General features: G+C 41.3%; 1 protein-coding gene across 2 annotated transcripts in view; it reads right to left on the reverse strand.

Annotated features, from left to right (window-relative positions):
- The window catches only part of LOC144689825 (apoptosis-stimulating of p53 protein 2-like), a 96083-nt gene extending 73503 nt beyond the window's left edge, over positions 1-22580 (reverse strand). The window contains exon 1 of one of the 2 annotated variants that reach the window (XM_078557233.1): positions 22508-22580. Coding sequence is in view for 1 of the 2 variants with exons in the window: in XM_078557232.1 (XP_078413358.1) it covers positions 22185-22211 (27 nt within the window). In the remaining variant the exon portion in view is untranslated. Of the gene's footprint in view, positions 1-22184 lie in introns of both variants that reach the window. The other variant, XM_078557232.1, reaches the window with a different exon arrangement.
- Between the last annotated feature and the right edge of the window lie 258 nt (positions 22581-22838).

Here is a 22838-nt window from a genome sequence, read left to right on the forward strand (position 1 = left end):
TGGTCTTGTGGAGGATTAAGTGCCTCGAAACATTCTTAGCTGCATTCACAGCAGGAACTGGCATGGGAGATCTATCCTCATTGAGGTAATTCATCACTTCTGAACAACACTCATTAAAAGTATAAGTGGGTGTTGCTGGCAAGGCCAGCGCTTGTCACCCATCCCGAATTACTCTGGAGAAGGTGTTGGTTGAGCTGCCTTTTTGAACCACAACAGTCCATGTGGTGTAGGTACACCCACAGTGTTGTTAGGGTGGGAGTTTTGGGATGTTGACCCAGTGAAGGAACAGTGATATCATCCTCAGTCAAGATGGTTTGTGGCTCAGAGGGGAACTTGCAGGTGGTGGCATTCCCTTGTCCTCCTAGGTAGTAAAAGTTGTGGGTTTTGAAGGTGCTCTTGAAGGAAGCTTGGCTAGTTGCTGCAGTGCATCTCATTGATGGTACGCATAGTTGCCACTGTGTGCCGGGAGTGGAGGAAGTGAATGTTTCAAGAAGATGAATGGGACGCTGAGCAAGCGGGCTGCTCTGTCTTGGATGGTGTCGAGCTTTGGGCGTTGTTGAGGTTTCTTGCCACAGGATTCCCAGATTCTGACCTGCTCTTGTTGTCACAGTATTTATATGGCAGATTCAGACTCAAAATGTCAACTTTTTTCTTCTCCGCCGATGCTGCCAGACCTGCTGAGTTTTTCCAGGTAATTCTGTTTTTGTTTTGGATTTCTAGCATCCGCAGTTTTTTGTTTTTATATCAGTTAATTCTAGTCAATGGTAAGCCTCAGGATGTTTTTGATGTGGGATTCAACAATGGCATTGTCATTGAATATCAAGGGCTGATGGTTGATTCTCTCTTTTGGAGATGGTCATTGCCTGGTACTTGTGTGGCATGAATGTCATTTGCCACTTATCAGCTCAAGCCTGAATGTTGTCCAGGTTGTGCTCCATGTGGGTATGGACTGCTTCAGTATCTGAATAGTTGCAAATGGAACTGAATACTGTGCAATCAGCCATGAGCATCCCCACTTCTGACTTTGCAATGGAGGAATGGTCATTGATGTAGCAGCTGAAGATGTCTAGGGCATAGCCTTGAGAAACTCTTGCATTGATGTCCTGGGCAGAGATGATTGCCCTCCAACAAACACAACCATCTTCCTTTGTGTTCAGTATGACTTCAACCAGTGGGAGAGTTTTCTGCCTGATTTTCTCTGGCTCCTGAAAAGTTGCTTTGATGTCAAGGGCAGTCACTCTCACCTCACCTCTGGCATTCAGCTCTTTTGTGAGATATTTGGACCAAGGCTGTGATGAGGTCTGCAGCTGATTGGCCCAGGCAAAACCCAAACTGAGCTTAGGTAAGCAGGTTGTTGCTGACAAGTAGGTGCTGCCTGATTGTGCTGTTCGCAACATTTTTCATCACTTTGCTAATATTAAAGGTAGAATGATGGAATAATAGTTGGCTGGATTTGTCCTGCTTTTTGTGGACAGGATATTCCTGGACAATTTCCCATATTGTTGGTAGATGCCTGTATTGTAGCTGTACTGGAACTGCTTGATTCAGGGTGCAGATACCTCCGGAGCACAAGTCTTCAGTACTATTGCCGGGATGTTGTCAGGGCCCATAGCCTTTCTGTACCCATTGCCATTTCTTGCTATCACATGGAGTGAATTTTCTGAGCACTGCCATCTATGATGGTGGGAACCATAGGAGGAGGCCGAGATGGATCATCCACTTGGCACTTCTGGCTGAAGATGGTTGCAAATGCTTAAGCCTTGGCTTTTGCATTGACTTGCTGGGCTCCCCCATCATTGAGGATGGGAATATTTTTGGAGTCGCCTCCTTCTCTAGTTAGTTGTTTAACTGTCCACCATTCACAGGTAGGATGTCGAAGCCTTGGAAAAGATGCAGTAGAGATTTGGTAGAATTGTACCAAGGGTGAGGAGCAGTTCTGTGCAAGTTCATCCACCTGAAACATTAACTGTTTCGTGCTCCACATTTGCTGCCTGGTTCCAACATTTTCTAGTTTTATTTCCAGTTTGTTTAAATTCAACTGACTGTATGTGTCCTGCCCTGCAATAAGTTGCACTTGTCCATCACTTCCATTCTTGCTTACCTATCTCCACCGCACCCCTCCAATATATTGAATTTAAAATCCTTGTCTTCATCTCCAAATCCCCTATGACAGGGGATGTGGCGGAACTACAGAGCTTTGATTCGATCCACTGGTTGTGGGATCACTTGATCTATAGCATGCGACTTCTGCTATTTGACATGCATGCAGTCCTATTTAGTACCTTCACAGGTTGGCACTTCATTTTTTGGTATGGCTGCTGCTGTTGCTGTCATGCTCTCCTACACTCCCCATCGAACCAGGGTTGATCCCCTGGTTTAATGATAATGGTAGAGTGAGGGATATGACATGAGGTTACAGATTGTGGCTGAATGCAATTCTGCAACCACTGATCACCACAGTGCCTCATGATGCCCAGTTTTGATGTGCTAGATCTGTTCTGAGTCTGTCCCATTTAGCACAGTGGTGATGCCACAGAGCATGATGGATGGTATCCTCGAAGACTGTTTCCCCTGGCTGGGATGTCTAGAGCTAGTGGTCACAGTCTCGGGTTAAGGGATCAGCCATTTAGGACTGAGACGAGGGGAAATTTCTTCATTCAAGGAGTGGTGAATCTTGATTCTATATGCCAGATAGCGATGGATGCTCGATTATGGAGTGTAATCAGGACAGAGATCAATAGATTTTTGGACAGTAAAACAATTAAGGGATATGTGAATAGTACAGGAAGGAGAGGTTGAGGTAGAAGATCAGCCATGGGCTTACTGAATGGTGGAGCAGGCTTGAAGGTTCGAATGGCCTACTCCTCCCAATTCCTATGCTCTTCTGTTCAAAGGCTACAGAAGAGAATGCAAGGCTGGGGGAGATACCTAAAAATGGGTGAAATATGTCATAGGGGATTTGGAGATGAAGACAAGGATTTTAAATTCAATATATTGGAGGGGTGCGGTGGAAATAGGTAAGCAAGAATGAAAGTGATGGACAAGTGCAACTTATTGCAGGGCAGGATACATAGTCAGTTGAATTTAAACAAACTGGAAATAAAAGTAGAAAATGTTGGAACCAGGCAGCAAATGTGGAGCATGAAACAGTTAATGTTTCAGATGGATGAACTTGCACAGAACTGCTCCTCACCCTTGGTATAATTCTACCAAATCTCTACTGCATCTTTTCCAAGGCTTTGACATTCTGCCTGAAGGGTGGTTCCCAGAATTAGACACAGCGCTCTAGCTGAGGTCTAACCAGTGAACTATAAAATATTAGTTCAACTTTCTTGCTTTTGTATTCTATGCTACTATTTCTAAATCCATGGGCCACATGTGCTTATTTAAAAGAAAAACAGCTTTTTCAACCCATCTTACCACCTTCAAAGATGTCTGTATGTACACATCAGATCTCTCTGCTCCTGCACCTGCTTTGAAGCATTTACCTTATATAGCTTCTCATCATTCTTCCTCTCAAAACACATCCCTTCCCACTACCATACACTGAATTAAATTCCATCTGCATTCTATCTTCCTATTTCACCAATTGGTCTATAGCCTCCTGAAGTCTGCTACTATCCTCTTCACACAGTTGTTATCACAGCAGCAAGGCTGTTACATAACTGCGAGGGGGAAACAGTTAAAAGACCATCCTACATCTACATAGATCTCTGTAGGAATGGCAGACATTTTGATGCATTACCTGAATTTAAGAAGCATAACTGTACATTAATGTGGCATGACATTAAGTCTCCTTTTTTTTGCCTTCAATGCTCCTTTCAACTTTCATGACATATTGCCCTTTGAAACTTGGCCCACACTCTCAATTTAAAAACAATAATGTGCCTGTTCTAGTGGGTTTGGCAGATAGCAGCGATCATAATATGATTGAATTTTATATTCAGTTTGAGGGAGAGAAGAGTGGGTGCAAGACTAGTACTTTAAACTTAAATAAAGACAATTATAAGGACATGAAAGCACAGCTAGCTGAAGTGAACTGGAAAATTAGGTTAAGGGAAAGGTCAATAGAGATGTCGTGGCAGACATTTAAAGGGATATTTGAATACACAGAATAGACACATCCCAATGAGAAAGAAAAATTCCAAGGGGAGGACCCACCATCCATGGCTAACTGAAAAAGTTAAAGACAGTATCAAACTTAAAGGAAAAGCATAAAGTTCCACAAAAACAGGTTACAAGTCTGAAGATTGTAAAGAATATAAAGAACAGCAAAGAATGACAAAAAGATTACCAAGGAGGGAAACAAAGTACAGAAAAAGCTAGCTAAAAATATAAAGACGGATAATAAGAGTTTCTGTTTCTATAGATACTTAAATAAGAAAGGAGTTAACAAAGTGACGTTAGTCCAATAGAAAGTGAGTCTGGGGAATTAATAATGGAAAATGAAGAGATGGCAGATGAATCGAACAGGTATTTTGCAAGAGTCTTCACTATAGAGGATACAATTAACATCCCAAAAATAGCTGTAAATCAGGAATTGGAAGGTGGGGAGGAACTTAGGAAAATTACAACCACCAGTGAAGTGGTACCCAGCAAATTACTGGAGCTGGGGACTTGGCAATTACCTGGGTCCTGACGGACGTCATCCTAGGGTCTTAAAAGAAATGGCTAGTCATATAGTTGATGCATTGGTTTTAATGGATTCAGGGAAGGTGCCATTAGATTGGAAAATAGCAAACATGACTCCTTTATTCGAAAAAGGAGGAAGACAGAACGAGAGAACTACAGGCCAGTTAGCTTAACATCTGTCATAGGGAAAATATTGGAAGTTATCATTAAAGATGTTATGGCAGGGGACTTAGAAAAATTCAAGCCAATCAGGCCGAGTCAACATGTTTTGTGAAAGAGAAACCATGTTTAACTGATTTTTTGGAGTTCTTTGAAGGAGTCACATGTGCTGTGGATAAAGGGGAACCAGTGGATGTACTGTAATTCGGTTTCCAGAAGGCATTTGATAAAGTGCCACATCAAAGGTTAATGTGGAAAATAAAAGCTCATGGTGTAGGGAGTAACATATTGTCATGGTTAGAAGATTGGCTAGCCAACAAGAAACAGAGGATAGCCATAAACAGATCTTTTTCTGGTTGGCATGAATGGTGTGCCACAGGGGTAAGTGCTGGGGCCTCAACTTTTTATGTATAAAAATGACTTGGATGACGGGACAGGAAGTATGGCCGCTAAATTTGCTGATGACACAAAATCGGTCGGAAAATAAGTTGTGATGGGGACATAAGGAAGCTACAAAGGGACACAGATAGGTTAAGTGAGCGGGCAAAGATCTGACAAATGGAGAATGTGGGAAAATGTGAAATTATCAATTTTGGCAGGAAGAATAAAAAAGAAGCATATTATCTAAATGGTGAGAGATTGCAGAGCTCTAAGATTCAAAGGGATCTGGGTGTTCTAGTGTATGAATCAAAAAAGGCTAGTAGCAGGTACAGCAAGAAATTAGGAAAGCTAATCGAATGTTTTTGTTTATTGTGAGGGGAATTTCATATAGAAGTAGGGAGGTTATGCTTCAGTTGTACAGGACACTGGTGAGATCACATCTGGAGTACTGTGTACAGTATTGTTCTCCTTATTTAAGGATGGATGTAAATGCATTGGAAGCAGTTCAGAGAAGGTTTACTAGACTACTACCAGGAATGGGTGGGTTGTCTTATGAGGAAAGGCTGGACAGGTTAGATTTGTATCCACTGGAATTTAGAAGAGTAAGAGGTGACTTGATTGAAACATAAAAGATCCTGAGGGGTCTTGACTGGGTGGATGTGGAGAGGATGTTTCCTCTTGTGGGAAAGTCTAGAACTAGGGGTCACTGTTTAAAATTAAGGGATCACCCAATTAAGAGAGAGATGAGAAGAATTTTTTTCTCTCAGAGGGCAGAGTGTCTTTGGAACTCCCTTCTTCAAAAGGCAGTGGAAGCAGAGTCTTTGAATGTTTTCAAGGCAGAGCCATGATCTTATTGAATGGTGGAGCAGGCTCAAAGGGCCAAGTGGCTACTCCTGCTCCTGTGTCAATGATCCATGGCATATAGTAAATTGCTAAAAATTTCCATCTTGGTAAATCACACTGCAGTCAAAATTAGTTTAATTTTACCACAAAAGATAATACTTTGAAATGTTGCCACAAATATGTCTAATGTATTATCTAACAAAGTAATTCGCCATTATTAAAAAAACTCATTTGAATGCATTAAAAACAACCCTCGGATTTTTGTCTCCAATTCAAGATTGATGTAAACGTTATCTGGTTTGTGTCCGTTTTCAAAAGAAAAGTTCGAAGAGCCAACTCGAAGTCTGATGAAACACCAAACCACATAACTACATGGTGTGTACTTTTACTTCTCCCTTAACTCTTGAATCACTTTCATTCTCTAGGATTGCCTTTTGTATTTCATTTTTTTTCATTCATGACATCAACCACTTGTTGCTGGCTTGTAATAAATATTTTGGCTTTGTGCACTTCTATTACAAGATACATCTCAAAAGCAGTACAGTACTTTACCAAAGAGATGTTAATAGCTAAAAGCAAAATACTGCAGATGCTGGAAATCTGAAACAAAAACAAAAATACCTGGAAAAACTCAGCAGGTCTGACAGCATCTGCGGAGAGGAATACAGTTAACGTTTCGAGTCTGTCTGATCCTTCATCAGAACTGAGGGAATAAGAAATGAGGTGAAATAAAAGCTGGTTGAGGGGGGTGGGACAGGTAGAGCTGGGTAGAGGGCCAGTGATAGGTAGAGGCAAAGGAGAGATTGCCAAAGGTGTCATAGACAAAAGGACAAAGGGGTGTTAATGGTGGTGATATTAGCTAAGAAATGTGCTAATGGTGACATTACGTGTAGAAAGCAGGACAAGCAAGTAACAGATAGCCCTAGTGGGGGTGGGGTGGGGGGGGATCGAAATAGGTGGGAAAAGAAAAACATAAATTATTGGAAAAAGGGGGATCGGAAAGGGGGAGGGAATAGAGGAGAGAGTTCATGATCTGAAGTCGTTGAACTCAATGTTAAGTCTGGAAGGCTGCAAAGTGCTTAGTCGGAAAACGAGGTGCTGTTCCTCCAGTTTGTGTTGAGCTTCACTGGAACATTGCAGCAGACCAAGGACGGACATGTGGGCATGAGAGCAGGGTGGTGTGTTGAAATGGCAAGCGACAGGGAGGTCTGGGTCATGCTTGCGGACAGACCGAAGGTGTTCTGCAAAGCGGTCACCCAGTCTGCGTTTGGTCTCTCCAATGTAGAGCAGACCGCATTGGGAGCAGCGAATGCAGTAGCCTAATTGAGGGAAGCGCAAGTGAAATGCTGCTTCACTTGAAAGGAGTGTTTGGGCCCTTGGACGGTGAGGAGGGGGGAAGTAAAGGGGCAGGTGTTGCACCTTCTACGGTTGCATGGGAAGGTGCCGTGGGAGGGGGTTGAGGTGTAAAGGGTGATGGAGGAGTGGACCGGGTGTCTCGAAGGGAACGATCCCTGCGGATTGTCGCCGGGGGGTGGGGGGTTGAAGAGATGTGTTTGGTGGTGGCATCATGCTGGAGTTGGCAGAAATGGCGGAGGATGATCCTTTGAATACGGAGGCTGGTGGGATGATAAGTGAGGATAAGGGGGACCCTATCATGGTTCTGGGAGGGCGGATGCGCGGGAGATGGGCTGGACACGGTTGAGGGCACTGTCAACCACAGTGGGTGGAAAACCTCGGTTACGGAAGAAGGCAGACATGTCAGACTTGGCACGTCATAACATTCAAGGCTATAGGCTAAGTGCTGGTAAATGGGATTAGGTAGGTAGGTCAGGTATTTCTCACATGTCGGTGTAGACTCGATGGGCTGAAGGGCCTCTTCTGCACTGTGATTCTGTGAACTGTTTTGGAAAGTGGCATCATCAGAACAGATGCGAAGGAGGCGAAGGAACTGAGTGAATGGGATGGAGTCCTTACAGGAAGTGGAGTGTGAGGAGCTGTAGTCGAGGTAGCTGTGGGAGTCGGTAGGCTTATAATGAATATTGGTAGACAGTCTATCACCAGAAATTGAGACAGAGGTCAAGGACCTGGAAAAATTTATTAATTTTGCTTCCAATTTCCACCCCTCCATCATTTTCACCTGGTCCTCATCTCTGACACTTCCCTTCCCTTCCTTGACCTCTCTGTCTCAATTTCTGGTGATAGACTGTCCACCAATATTCATTACAAGCCTACCGATTCCTACAGCTACCTCGACTACAGCTCCTCACACCCCGCTTCCTGTAAGGACTCCATCACACTCTCTCAGTTCCTTCACCTCCGTCGCGTCTGTTCTGATGATGCCACTTTCCAAAACAGTTCCTCTGACATGTCTTCCTTCTTCCGTAACCGAGGTTTTCCATCCACTGTGGTTGACAGGGCCCTCAACTGTGTCCGGCCCATCTCCCGCGCATCCGCCCTCACACCTTCCTCTCCCTCCCAGAACCATGATAGGGTCCCCCTTGTCCTCACTTACCACCCCATCAGCCTCCACATTCAAAGGATCATCCTCCGCCATTTCCGCCAACTCCAGCATGATGCCACCACGAAATACATCTTCCTTTCACACCCCCTGGTGGCATTCCGCAGGGATCGTTCCCTCTGGACACCCTGGTCCACTCCTGTCACCCCCTACACCTCAACCCCCTCCCACAGCACGTTCTCATGCAACCATAGAAGGTGTAACACCTGCCCCTTTACTTCCCCCCTCCTCTCACCTTCCAAGGGCCCAAACACTCCTTTCAAGTGAAGCAGCACTTCACTTGCACTTCCCTCAATTTAGTCTACTGCATTCGCTGCTCCCAACGCAGTCTCCTCTGCATTGGAGAGACCAAACGCAGACTGGGTGACCGCTTTGCAGAACACCTTCGGTCTGTCCGCAAGCATGACCCAGACCTCCCTGTCGTTTCCCATTTCAATACACCACCCTGCTCTCATACCCACATGTCCATCCTTGGCCTGCTGCAATGTTCCAGTGAAGCTCAACGCAAACTGGAGGAACAACACCTCATCATTCAACTAGGCACTTTGCAGCCTTCCAGACTTAACATTGAGTTCAACGACTTCAGATCATGAACTCTCTCCTCCATCCCCACCTCCTTTTTCCAATAATTTATATTCTTTAAATGTATTTTTCTTTTCCCACTTATTTCCATTATTTTTAAATATATTTCCATCCATTGTTTTATCTCTACCTTTTAGCCTATTTCGATCCCTTCACCCCACCCCACCCCCACTAGGGCTATCTGACCCTTGCTTGTCCTGCTTTCTACCCTTAATGTCACCACTAGCACATTTTTAGCTAATATCACCACCGTCAACACCTCCGTCTTTTTGTCTATGGCATCTTCTGGCAATCTCCACCTCTCACTGGCCCTCTATCCAGCTCTACCTGTCCTACCCCACCCGCCCCCTTAAACCAGTTTATATTTCACCTCTTTTCTATTTTTCCTTAGTTCTGGTGAAGAGTTACACAGACTCGAAATGTTAACTGTATTCCTCTCTGCAGATGCTGTCAGACCAGCTGAGTTTTTCCAGGTATTTTTGTTTTTGTTTCAGATGTTAATAGCTGTAGGCTTGTATAGACAACCATACATCTTAACTGAAGAGATCAGCACACAGGTAGCATGCTCCCTTGGAATGTGAAGGCGCTGTATTTGAAGTAATTATCTTCTGCACAACAGACATGATGCATATACTATGATTTGCAAAACATTCACATTTGAAGAAATAAAATCCATTCCACTAGACACACAACCATATCTTGATATATAAAACTTTTATACAATAGATTCAACTTTCATTAGAAAGCTGTTAATTTACCTAGTGATTATCCAGCTACCTCTGCGAGGCTTGACCTCCAAGTTTACTGTTCACACGAACCAACATACAGCTGAGTAAGAAAACAGGAAGTGATGTTTTGTAGGTGGGGTTTTGATAAAAAAAATAATTACTTGGTGAACAATTGCAGGATCACTGTACTCCTCAGCCACAGGAAAGCTTGCATCCCAAACTGAAGCTAAACTTCCTTCTATTGGAGTTGTGATATTATACAGCCTTTTAATGTTTATCCCTTTCCCAAATAAGGTAGAAAATAAAAATCAAAAGGCCCAGCAGGTTCTTAGAAACTTAGGAAAATAGCCATCAAATCCTAGTAGTACTGCCAATGCATACATATCAATGTTACCCATAGTAATCAGGCAACGCTTATCCATCTCAATACAGATTAACATGACCAATCTATCGTTTTGTACAAATTTTAAACCTCCAAATTAACTACTGTATTGAAAGACTATATTAAAAAAATGTATAGGTTGAGTATAAACTAGAAAAGAATAATTTATTCTATTTTATTCAAGCATCTATAATGTCATCTAAATTTGATCAATAACAGATCATACATCGAATTTACAAGCATTATAACACAACTTTGGAAAAAAATCTTTGAATTGTTGCAGCTAAGTTTACAAACCATACCAAGGTCAAAAGCAATGTGCAGGGAATTCTATCTGGCCTAAAACAAATGAAACACTTACCAACCATCACACACCCTGCTTCCTCTCCTATTCCCAAAACACTTCCCTATGCAATTTATAAAGCTTATGTATATCTAGAAAAGTACACAAATCACAGTGATCCAAAACACTTTCTCAGAACAATGGCACAATAAATGAGCAAATTGAGGTACAGTACCCAACAGCTGGAAACCAAACACTTTATTCCCATTTTGCAACAAGGCTTATATTAGTCACTGCACCTTTTGTCAAGGAAGTCTACAAACAGAATTATCATAAATAGTGGAATGCTAATTATTTAAACTATTTAATGATTTTAAAAAGATATATGAGCTTTTGCCAACTTTTACTCATGGAAACAAAATTAGCAGTGTTATTGGCAAATTATACAGGGGGACAAAAAATATAAGCACTTCTAAACTGCTTTGGATCAAGCAAACCAGTTTTTAAACTGTCAAGAGTAAAGCAGCTATTCTATTTATTCAGTTAGGAAAATACAAAATGCACATAGTGCTATACTACATATTTCACCAAAATTCAAAGAATGCTATCACTGTAACAATATTTTCAGAAGTAACAATCATATTTCCAATCATTTTACCTATATACAAGAGTGCCCTATCTTCTCTAAACATAGATTTTCATACTACGGCTCCTGGTCTCCTCCACAATATACAGCGTAGTCCTGATTATTCAAAGTTAATTTTGTGCTAAAATATTTGAAATCTCCAATAATTTAAGCAACATTAATAGCACAGCGGGAAGTTCCTAAAATTTCGAATTGCTACAAATTCAAACTTATCATCTGATTTAAGAGCAGATTGCACTGCCCACATCTATGCAAAATAATCCAGGTGATCAAATCACTTTGGTATTTTTATTTCTCCCAACCACACCCCTTCCTGAGAATAAAAATTCAGTTGCTATGATACCAAAGCAAACAATCTTCAATTTTTTTTTTTATTTGCTCATGGGTTGAAAGAGACACTAGCAGTGATGGACAAAAATGCTAGCCTTAAGTGCCCTTGAGAAGACCGTGGTGAGCCACCTTCTTGAACCACTGCGGTCCATATGGTGTAGTTACACTCTCAGTGCTGTTAGTGCCAAGACTTTACCCAGCAACAGTAAAGAAGCTGTGATATAGTGGAGTCAGGATGGTGTGTGGCATGGAGGGGAATGTGCAGTAGGCGCTGTTCCCATGCATCTGTTTCCTTGTCCTTCTATGTGGTAGAGGTCATGGGTCTGGAAGGTACTATCAAAGGAGCCCTGGCAAGTTGCTGCAACGCAGCTTGTGAATAGTACACTACTGCCACTGTGCATTGGTTGTGGAGGGATTAAATGATTAAGGTGATCAAGTGTGCTGCTTTGTCCTGAATGCTGTTGAGCTTCTTGTATGCTGTTGGAGCTGCACTCATCCAAGCAAGTGGAGAGTATTCAATCACACTTCTGACTTGTGCCTTGAAGGTGGTTTCGGGGTGTCAGGAGGTGAGTTACTCACTGCAGAATTCAGAGCTTCTGAGCTGCTCTTGTAGCCACAGTATTTATGTGGTTGATCCAAATAAGTTTCTGGTCAATGGTAACCCCCCATGATGTTGATGGTGACACATTCAGTAATGTTGTTGAATATCAAGGGCAGACGATTAGATTCTCCCTTATTGGAGATAGTCATTGTCTGGCACTTGTGTGGCACAAATGTTACTTGCCACTTATCAGCCCAAGCCTGAATCTTGTCCAGGTCTTGCTCCATGTGGGCATGGGCTGCTTCAATATCTGAGTAGTTCCAAATGGTATTGAATACTGTGCAATTATCAGCGAACATCCTCACTTCTGACCTTACGTTGGAGGGAAGGTTACTGATGAACCAGCTGAAGATTGCTGGGCCCAGGACATTAACCTGAAGAACCCCTGCAACAATGTCCTGGGGCTGATTGCCCTCCCAACAACCACAACCATCTTCCTTTATCCTAGGTATAAGTCCAGCCAGTAGACAGTGCTCTCCTTGATTCCGACTGACTTAAATTTTGTCAATGCTCCTTGAGGACACGCTTGGTTAAATGCTGCCTTGATCTCACCTCTGGAATTCAGCTCTGTCATCCATGTTTAGACCAAGGTTAACAAAGAGAGCAACGATAAACAGGTTGTTGCTGAGCATGTGCCACTTGATAACATTCTTGATGACGCCTTCTATCACTTTGTTTATGATTGAGAGTCGACTAATGGGGTGGTAACTGACTAGATTGGATCTGACTTTTTGTGGAAAGGACATATCTGGACAATTTTGCACATTGTTGTGTAGATGCTAGTGTTGTTGCTGAGTTGAAACAGCTTGGCTAGGAGTGCAGCTAGTTCTGGAGCACAAGTCTTCAAAGCCTTCAGTACTACAGTCAGGATGTTGCCTTTGCTATATCCAGTGCCCTCTGCTATTTCTTCACATGCAGCAAAAGCTCCTAACTGCAGCAAAATATCCAATGCCATGAAAAATATGAATTTCACCATAACTGAGTAAAATCTGAAGTGACATTTAGTATTTGCATGTTATAATCCTACTTCTAGGTTGTACTCATTGTTTACTAAAACAGTGAGCAATTGCAGAAAATGTTATGCTGCAGTAAATGCCTAGGCTGGATATCACAAACTATGCCTTATAAGAGGAAACAAAAACAAAAATACCTGGAAAAACTCAGCAGGTCTGACAGCATCTGCGGAGAGGAGCACAGTTAACATTTCGAGTCCATATGACTCTTCACCAGAACTAAGGAAAAATAGAAAAGAGGTGAAATATAAGCTGATTTAAGGGGGGTGGGACAGGTAGAGCTGGATAGAGGGCCAGTGATAGGTGGAGATTGCCAAAAGATGTCATAGACAAAAGGACAAAGAGGTGTTGACCGTGGTGATATTAGCTAAGAAATGTGCTAATGGTGACATTAAGGGTAGAAAGCAGGGCAAGCAAGGGACAGATAGCCCTAATTCGGGTGGGGTGGGGGGAAGGGATCGAAATAAGCCAAAAGGTAGAGATAAAACAATGGATGGAAATATATTTAAAAATAATGGAAATAGGTGGGAAAAGATATATAAATTATTGGAAAAATGGGGATCGGAAAGGCGGCAGGGATGGAGGAGAGTTCATGATCTAAAGTTGTTGAACTCAATATTCAGTATGGAAGGCTGTAAAGTACCTAGTCAGAAGATGTGGTGCTGTTCCTCCAGTTTGCGTTGAGCTTCACTGGAACATTGCAGCAGACCAAGGATGGACATGTGGGCATGAGAGCAGGGTGGTGTGTTGAAATGGCAAGCAACAGGGAGGTCTGGGTCATGCTTGCAGACAGACCAAAGGTGTTCCGCAAAGCGGTCACCCAGTCTGCGTTTGGTCTCTCCAATGTAGAGACCGCATTGGGAGCAGCGAATGCAGTAGACTAAATTGAGGGAAGTGCAAGTGAAATGTTGCTTCACTTGAAAGGAGTGTTTAGGCCCTTGGACAGTGAGGAGGGGGGAAGTAAAGGGGCAGGTGTTGCACCTTCTACAGTTGCATGGGAAGGTGCTGTGGAAGGGGGTTGAGGTGTAGGGGGCAATGGAGGAATGGACCAGGGTGTCCCAGAGGGAACGATCCCTGCGGATTGCCGCCAGGGGGATGAAGAGAAGATGTGTTTGGCGGTGGCATCATGCTGGAGTTGGCGGAAATGGCAGAGGATGATCCTTTGAATGCGGAGGCTGGTGGGGTGATAAGTGAGGACAAGGGGGACCCTATCATGGTGCCACGACCTCCCTGTCGCTTACCATTTCAACACACCACCCTGCTCTCATGCCCACATGTCTGTCCTTGGCTTGCTGCAATGTTCCAGTGAAGCTCAACGCAAACTGGAGGAACAGCACCTCATCTTCTGATTAGGCACTTTACAGCCTTCTGGACTGAATATTGAGTTCAACAACTTTAGGTAATGAACTCTCTCCTCCATCCCCACCCCCTTTCCAATCTCCCTATTTCCAATCATTGATATATATTTTTTCCCCCCCACCTATTTCCGTTATTTTTAAATGTATTTCCATCCGTTGTTTTATCTCTACCTTTTAACCTATTTCGATCCCTTCCCCCCACCCCACCCCCACCAGGGCTATCTGTCCCTTGCTTGTCCTGCTTTCTACCCTTAATGTCACCATTAGCACATTTCTTAGCTAGTATCGCCACCGTCAACACCTCTTTGACCTTTTGCCTATGACATCTTTTGGCAATCTCCATCTATCACTGGCCCTCTATCCAGCTCTACCTGTCCCACCCCCCTTAAACTAGCTTATATTTCATCTCTTTTCTATTTTTCCTTAGTTCTGGTGAAGAATCATACGGACTCAAAATGTTAACTGTATTCCTCTCCGCAGATGCTGTCAGACCTGCTGAGTTTTTCCAGGTATTTTTGTTTTTGTTTCAGATTTCCAGCATCCGCAGTTCTTTGCTTTTGCCTTATAAGAGGAAGTCATTTGAATGTAAAATTTGAACCCTGTAATGCAATGCAAATCATTAATGTCCCAACACCCATCATGAAATTTAAATAACTCATTTTTAAAAACAAAATTGTGATATGGTCAGTTAATTTACTGTAATATGAACTCAGATTTCCAAGCAGTCTGAACACTACAATATTAAAATATTGCATAATAAGTTCATACGCATAAGAAATTCAGTGATCAACTTGTCGCTTTCTAATAATTCATTTTGTATTAAGATTGAATAAATTCTTATAAATACTAAAAATTGTTTCAAACAAAATTATATTTGGGAAGAGGGAGTTAAGCACAGCATTAAGGGCTTAATAACCTCCTTCAGGTTTGCCACACCACTACCTAATATTACAATTCACAGACTCTGGTCTCTTGTGCCTCCTCCTTCCTTTTAACTTACAATTGGTGACCATACCTTCAGCTCCAAAGGCACACCCTCCAAATCCCTCCCCAAACACTTCCCCTGTTCACCTCCCTCTCATCTTTTAAGACCCTCAATAAAAGGCGGCAGCCCATCATCATCATTTGAGGGCAACTAAGAATTGGCAATAAATAAGGCCTTGCCAACAGCACCCACATCCCAGGTATGAATAATAAAAACCGCCTCAGGAGCACTATCTTTAAACGGGACCACATCAAAAGAGGTCAAGAGACTGAGCAATGATTAGGAAAGAGAGGAGGAACTGAACAACAATTGGGAATTCCAGGAAGGAAGCATAGAAATTGGTAAACATAATTTGCTTGAGCAAATGGGGAAGAAAATCTGCTGAGTTTCCACTCTTGATCATTAACTGGTGACTGCTACCAAAAAGTTCCCAAGTGTAGATTATAGGCAAAGTCAGAATTGCACTCATCTGCGAAGCTGGTGTTCCAGCACGATCAAATAACCTGCACTCAATGCAGGCTGAAATGAAAAACAGCCACTTGGTTGAGGTACGAAATAATACCTTTCTGGGGCTTCAGTGGTCCAAACTGTAGTATCTATTAAGTCTCCATTTCATCGCAATGAATCCTTTGAAAGCATCAAAAATTTGCACAAGTCCTTGGTAAACCAGTACATCAAAGAATCAAGTATGAGGTCATGAAATTGGAAAATTTAATTGATTTATTCATTTGCCATATGACACAAAATCACTAGTAACTTTGAAAGCTAATGACATACAAATTGATTTTCTGCAATCCTAATTTCAGAGAGTGATTTCACATTTTTCCAGTAGCAGTGGTACCAATTTTACTGCAAGCTTTAAACTATTATTTTCTTGTTATGACTTTTACCAAATAAAGTTTCACAAAGCTTCATTTTAAGGAAGTCAAAATTAGATGGTCACACTAGTATCAAGCAAATAAAAGAAAACATGACATTTGTCTTTAATATTTCCTATTTACAATTAGAAGAGAAAACAGACCTCACAAGTGAGAAAGAAACAATCCTGCCCAGCCTCTAATTTGGAAATCCAAACTACAAAGTGCTCCATGAACAAATGTTTCTCTTCACAATATTCAGATTCTAACAGAATATATCCTTAAATAATTTGTGTTGTGTTAAGTATAACAGGTAATTAGAAAATGGATAATTTTACTTAATCCATTTCCAGCACAGATAATGTTTTTAACTTGGAATATCTTAACAGGACAAGTTATTTGCAATCCTTTAGCAGGGTGGTCACTTTACCACAGATGTACTCCTAAGCCAAGTTTATTTTGTATACCTCTTTACCCTACTAATCGAATGTCCCCTACAATAATATTTTATTCCTCTTTGGAAGAATTGCAAGAATAAGTCTGTTTCTCTAAACTTTCATGAGAATTGTTTCGGTAACTAACCACCTTAAACAAAACAAAGCAGAATTTGTGTTACACAACCCAAAAAAATGTAAGATTACATTTTTTTAACACTAAATTCAGATAAAAAGTTCACCATGCCCATTTCATTTTTCAGAAATGCACTGGTTTCATAATCTAGTCATTACTTGTACAACCAGAGGACTAGGAGCACCTCACCAAATCACACTGATTTAGGGAGTAATAGGCATCAGGATAGGGAAGGATGACTGAAACTATTATGAAATAAAACTGATAGGCATCAAGACTGTTGCCGCAACAGGTGTTCACACATACAAATCAATTTTTGGTATAGAAGGGAACCCTTTCCGTATAACTTGTCTATTTGGATAACAAAATGTTGCATAGTCAAAAGATCTAAAATGAATGTTCAACGACTAACACTGGGATAATCTAAGAAAATGTTAATACCCAATGTTTGATACCTCCACCATGTTTTGGCCATTGACAAATTGACAATCCTCCACTCTCAGGAATCCCACATTGCTTTTGATAATTTTCTTTGAAATTGATATACCCTGCATTTGTAAAGTACTTTACTGTTCTTTTTCAACACGTTTCCTTATTACACACCTAACTTCTTATTTTCTCATTCTTTAAATTTTAAATAATTCTTATAGTTTCTAACTGCTAATTCATAGCACCGTAAAATTATTGGTAGTTACCTTTTTTTGCAATTATTTTTTAAATAAAACATACTTTTGCTCGACACGCTTTTGTGCTAATTTCTCTTTGCACCTCACCTCAACTAGTTCACTCCTCAGCTAAAAATCTAATCCAATCAGGTAGAGTCCGTGAAAGAAAAGGGGCAGTAGCAGCATGGATACGAGGTCACCGAGTGACAGGAAACAAGAGAGTCGCGGTGAACAGTTGTTTCTTGGAATGGAGAAAGGTATATAGAGGGGGTCCTCAGGGGTCGGTTTTAGGATCCCAGTTTTTCTTGATTTGCACTGATGGCCTAGACTTGGGTGTGCAGGGCACAATTTCAAAATCTGCGATTGGCACAAAATGTGGAAGTATTATGAACCCTGAGGAGGATAGGGATAAGCTTCAAGAGGCCATGGAGAGGCATGTGGAATGGATGGACTAGTGGCAGTTGAAGATTAATGCTGAGAAGTGTGAAGTAATTCATTTTGGTAGGAAGAATGAAGAGAGGCAATCTAAAGTAAAGGGTATAATTTTAAAGGGAATGCAAGAGTAGAGGGGTCCGTGGGTATCTGTGTACAACTAATAGAGGTCTTTAACATTAAGAAGATTTTGATAGAATGGATAGAGATAGAATGCTTCCTCTGTCGTGGGGAAGAGCATAACTGGACGCTATCAAAAGAAGAGAGTCACCAAGGGATTTAATATGGAATTCAGAAGAAACTTCTTTACCCAAAGTGTGGTGAGAATGTGGAACTTGCTACTACAGGGAGTGATTGAGGTGAATAGTATAGATGCATTTAAAGGCAAGCATGAGGGAAAGGGAATAAAGGGTTATGATGATAGACTTAAACAAGGAATGACACAAGGATGCTCGACTGGAGCATAAAACCTGCGCAGACTGATTGGGATGAAAGGTTATATGGCACAGAAACAAACCATTGTAAAATCACAAAGCAACAGGACAGGTTGAGAAAGTGATATATGGGACCCTAGGCAAAGAAGCTATAATAAACTTGTATAAAATATTGATTCAGCCTCAACTGGAGTACCTTGTCTAATCCTGGGAACCACACTTTCGGAAGAATGCGAAGACATGAGAGAGAGTGCAGAAAAGATTCCAGAGAATGATTCCAGGAATGAGGAACTTCAGTTACGTGGACAGACTGTAGAGACTGGGGCTATTCTCTTTAGAGAAGAGAACGTAAACGAGATTTGATAGAGATGCTCGAAACCATGAGGGGGTCTGGACAAAGTAGATAGGGAGAACCTGTTTCCGATGGCAGAAAGATCAACAACCAAAGGGCAGTGATTTAAGTTGATTGGCAAAAGAAGCAATGGCAACATGAGGACATTTTTTTTTCAGCAAGTGGTTATGGACTGGAACACACTGCCTGGCAATGTGTTGGAGACAAATCAACAACTTCAAAAGAGAACTGGATAGTTATCTGAAGAGAAAAAATTTGCAGGGCTATGGGGAAAAGGTAGAGGGATGGAGCTGGGTGAGTTGCTCTTGCAGAGAGCTGGCACAAACATCATGGGCCAAATAGCATCCTTCTGTGCTATAATCATTCTATGATTCAAAGTGTTGTAGTTATTATACTAACATTTCTCTTACTAGTTGAATTTTAGATCTTATCTCAGATACAAAACTAGCAGTCTAGCTTCTGTTCCTTTATGTGAGACTTTACATGATCAGTGTACCTGTCACAGGCAAATCACCATAATAATGAGAAAAAGGAAACTGATTCCAGTTGGGGTACATTTCTTCTGATATCAGTCACCTTCAAACATTTACTGGACCAATGGCTCAGCAAGTTTGTCCAAACAAAACTTTCAGAATGTTGGTATAGACAACAAAACAGATGCCCAATTACTCAAAAAGTTGCTGATAAACTGCATCACAAGTGAGCACTCAATACGAGGAGCAAGCAATAAATTAACATACTAATAGAAGGTGGATTGACAAATGGTCACAGTTCTTGTTGGACACAAAATGAGTATATCTGCTGATCCAACGATAAATAGGGAATATCAATGTGCAGTAGAAGATAGATTTTAAAAATCTGATTAGGATCTGGAAAAGAATCTCGAGACAATGGAAGGAGCAGAATGAGTAAATGGCCTTTCCTCAAAACCATGATCTTATAATTGCCTAGATTTGATCATAAAAGTACTTAAACTGGAAAAATATATTAACTTAAAATAGTTGAAGTCTGGAACTGAACACACTAGTTTAAGTTTGTCACTTACATGGTTTCAAGATTACTAATCACTGACACTAACTTGGGGGCAGCTGACAAGCCTGAATAGTGGGTCAAAAAAGAGTTTTGTGCTATTTCACTCAAGTTATGGATGCAACTTTCAGAAATCTCCCTAAGTCCACAATGTCGACATATTGCAAAAAATTAAACTGGATATCCCATTCAGCTTGAAGACAGACATGTCTAATATATAGAAGACACTCAATTCCCTGCAACATGTATTGTAAGAAATTTACAATTCTAAGTTCTTGTAATATGGCACAAATGCATTTTAGTTCAAACTTTACGACCAGTTCATGTGGGCTGTCCATATGTCGTGAAACACAATGACACCTGCTGCTACCAAAAAAGTTGACAGAGAAAGAATAGAATCATCCTCGCTTGCAACGTACTGTATAAGTGGCTGGCATTTAGGATAACATCTGGTTAAGATTATAAACTTAAGTACCAAACATTGAAGTAATGTAAATGGAACAGATATTAAATTATGGAAGCAAAAGCCATATATTCACATATTCCTGAAATTAAACCAAAAATAAGTGGAAAGTACATTTACTTTGGTACAAAAGTTGCCTTACAGCTCTCAAAGTTTGACATTTTAAACAATCTCATCATCGTTACGATTCCCACTTTAGGTAACAAAATAAAATGAAAAGGGCTCATTTTCTTTTATGTTATTAATTCTATTTTTAAAATCTTATTTTGATAGGACGTGCCAATTACATTACTGGATGGTACTGGTGTAGAACATTTATTGATCTGGAACTAGAAAATAGGGCTTCCATTTTCCATTATATAGATAGAGAAATAAGAAAATTTTCATTAAAAAGATTAGTTTATTTTATTGTATGTTAAGCTGAATTTCTGAAACCAGAGAACTCAGCCTCTGGTTTAATGAATTTGCAAGGAAATTAGTTCCAGCTGTCCCTTGTACTTCTATTTTCCTTTTTTCTGTTGGTCACCTCAATGATTTGGTTTACACTGCCATAAAACACTATTGATCTCAAGATAACAGATCAACAGAGCCCTCTCTCCCAACAGTTAGGTGTTTACAAGGTTAAAATAGCAGAGGGAGGAATCTCTGCTCTCAATATTTACATCAAGTTAAACCAGATTTACAAGGTGTCCAGGAAGTCCAAATGACCCCCACCCAATAAATTAGGTTTATCAGTCCACTGAATTTATAATCCATGTGGCATCTAATTTAGGCAGTGAAATACTAAACTTTCTGGGAAATCTCACATTGCTTCAGTCCACAGTCACTTTGGGCTCTGACTCCAGACTTACCTTGCAAGATCACTGTCTGTGTCAACCTTTCAATGAAACTAAAGCTTCAATGTAAATGCTTCCTAACTTATAGCTCTGTAGATGCAGTACACACAAACACACAACGTATATATGTGTTGACAAAAAATTTCCTGTACAGATCTATACTAAAAGTAATCAAATCATAGGTTAATCCCCAGAAAGCTGCTTAACCTTCTTTGCTGCCAGCTTGCAAGCATGTTTTTCTGAATAGTTAATATAAATGTAGGACAAGGGTACTATCCTCATCAATAATTAAACATCCCTGCGTTTTGACCATCTCTGGCAATAGTAATTCTACTCCCTTACAATCAAACTCAGTAATTTCTTCGGGCCAGCAGCCCAGATATTAATATACAAGGTTGAAACAAGAGACATAAACTGACAAAATACGATGTTAGTGCTAATTATAATAATTCAATTTTTTTTTAAAAAAAGATTCTGACTCTTTTATACATGCTTTGTAAATTACATACTTATAAATTATTTTGATAATCCAAATGTTTTCATACAGAAATCACAGCACTCTCCAGGGCTATTTAATATAGGAACATAATCAGTACCACATTCGAAACGTATGTTTGCACAGTAAAGGGGTTGGAGATTTAGCGACTGCAGCTGACAAGATTTTCCTTCCAAAATTTGGGCTAGGACGTTAAAAGTAATCAACTGATCCTTAAAAGTACCATTTAGCTTGGCTTAGATCAAATGTTTTAACGTAAGTCGCACTATTTCAATAATTCGTGACTGGATTTGGAGGGGGGGGGCGGGGTGAGAGAGAGAAACAGCTTCAAAAGAAAAACAGGGGGGGTTAATTTGCGGATTTATTTAAATCTTTTTTCCTACTATTCGTTACAGTATCATTTAAGAGGAAAAATCTTCAAATGGCGACACTACGCAGCAAACCGAGAAGTTGCATCTTTTTTTTTTAAAAAAAGCAATTACAGCCTACAACATCCCCTTGAAAATTATAGCAGAGAACAACAAATATCACATTGCGAGTTACATGTCACATTTCTACTTGAACTTTCACCTAATTTAAAAATTTTTTTTTTTTAAAAAACAAACTTACCGGCATCATTTTGGGTCCGAACCGCATTTATAATCAGGATTTTTTTTCCTCTTTCCCCTTCCGAAAAATAAAGAGAGAAAGAGAGAAAGGGTGAAATGTTCCAGAGACAAGGGAAGGGGAAAGGGAAGGTTGAAAGAAGCCTCCTTGAAACCTGTTGTGTTTGCCCGCGGCCTGCTCGACCAGTCCCTCCGCTTTACAAAGTTTCTCCTGCCCCTCTCGCTGCTCCGGTGATTTTAACACAGCTGTGAAAACCCGTCTTTTCCCCCTGAGTTGGCGGGATGTGGTTAGGGTGGATTTTTTTTTTCTCTCTCTGCCCGCTTTACATGTTGTGCGGAGCGGTTATGGTGAAGCGGGTTCTCTCCAAGAAAAGCCCTTCTCTGGCTTCCAGACGGGCGCCGTGACAACAATCGGCCACGCAGTGACTCAGACCGGCTGACGTCATGGCCGGAAATGGGCGGTCGCGGCACCAGTTCCCAGATCCACCCCACCGTCGCGGGCGGGGGGGGGGGGGGGCCTGCGCGTGCCCAGGAACTCGTTCCATCCCCGAAACCCCGTTCACCTGCACTTGCTCACTTTTTTTTTTCTCTTCTCTTCCCTCCCTGCAGATGCTGCCTGAATGTTTCCAACATATCCCTCCCCACCCCAACCCACCCC

This window comes from Cetorhinus maximus, chromosome 14 (genome assembly GCF_964194155.1).
Source record: "Cetorhinus maximus chromosome 14, sCetMax3.hap1.1, whole genome shotgun sequence".
In the NCBI taxonomy this organism is placed as follows: Eukaryota; Metazoa; Chordata; class Chondrichthyes; order Lamniformes; family Cetorhinidae; genus Cetorhinus; species Cetorhinus maximus.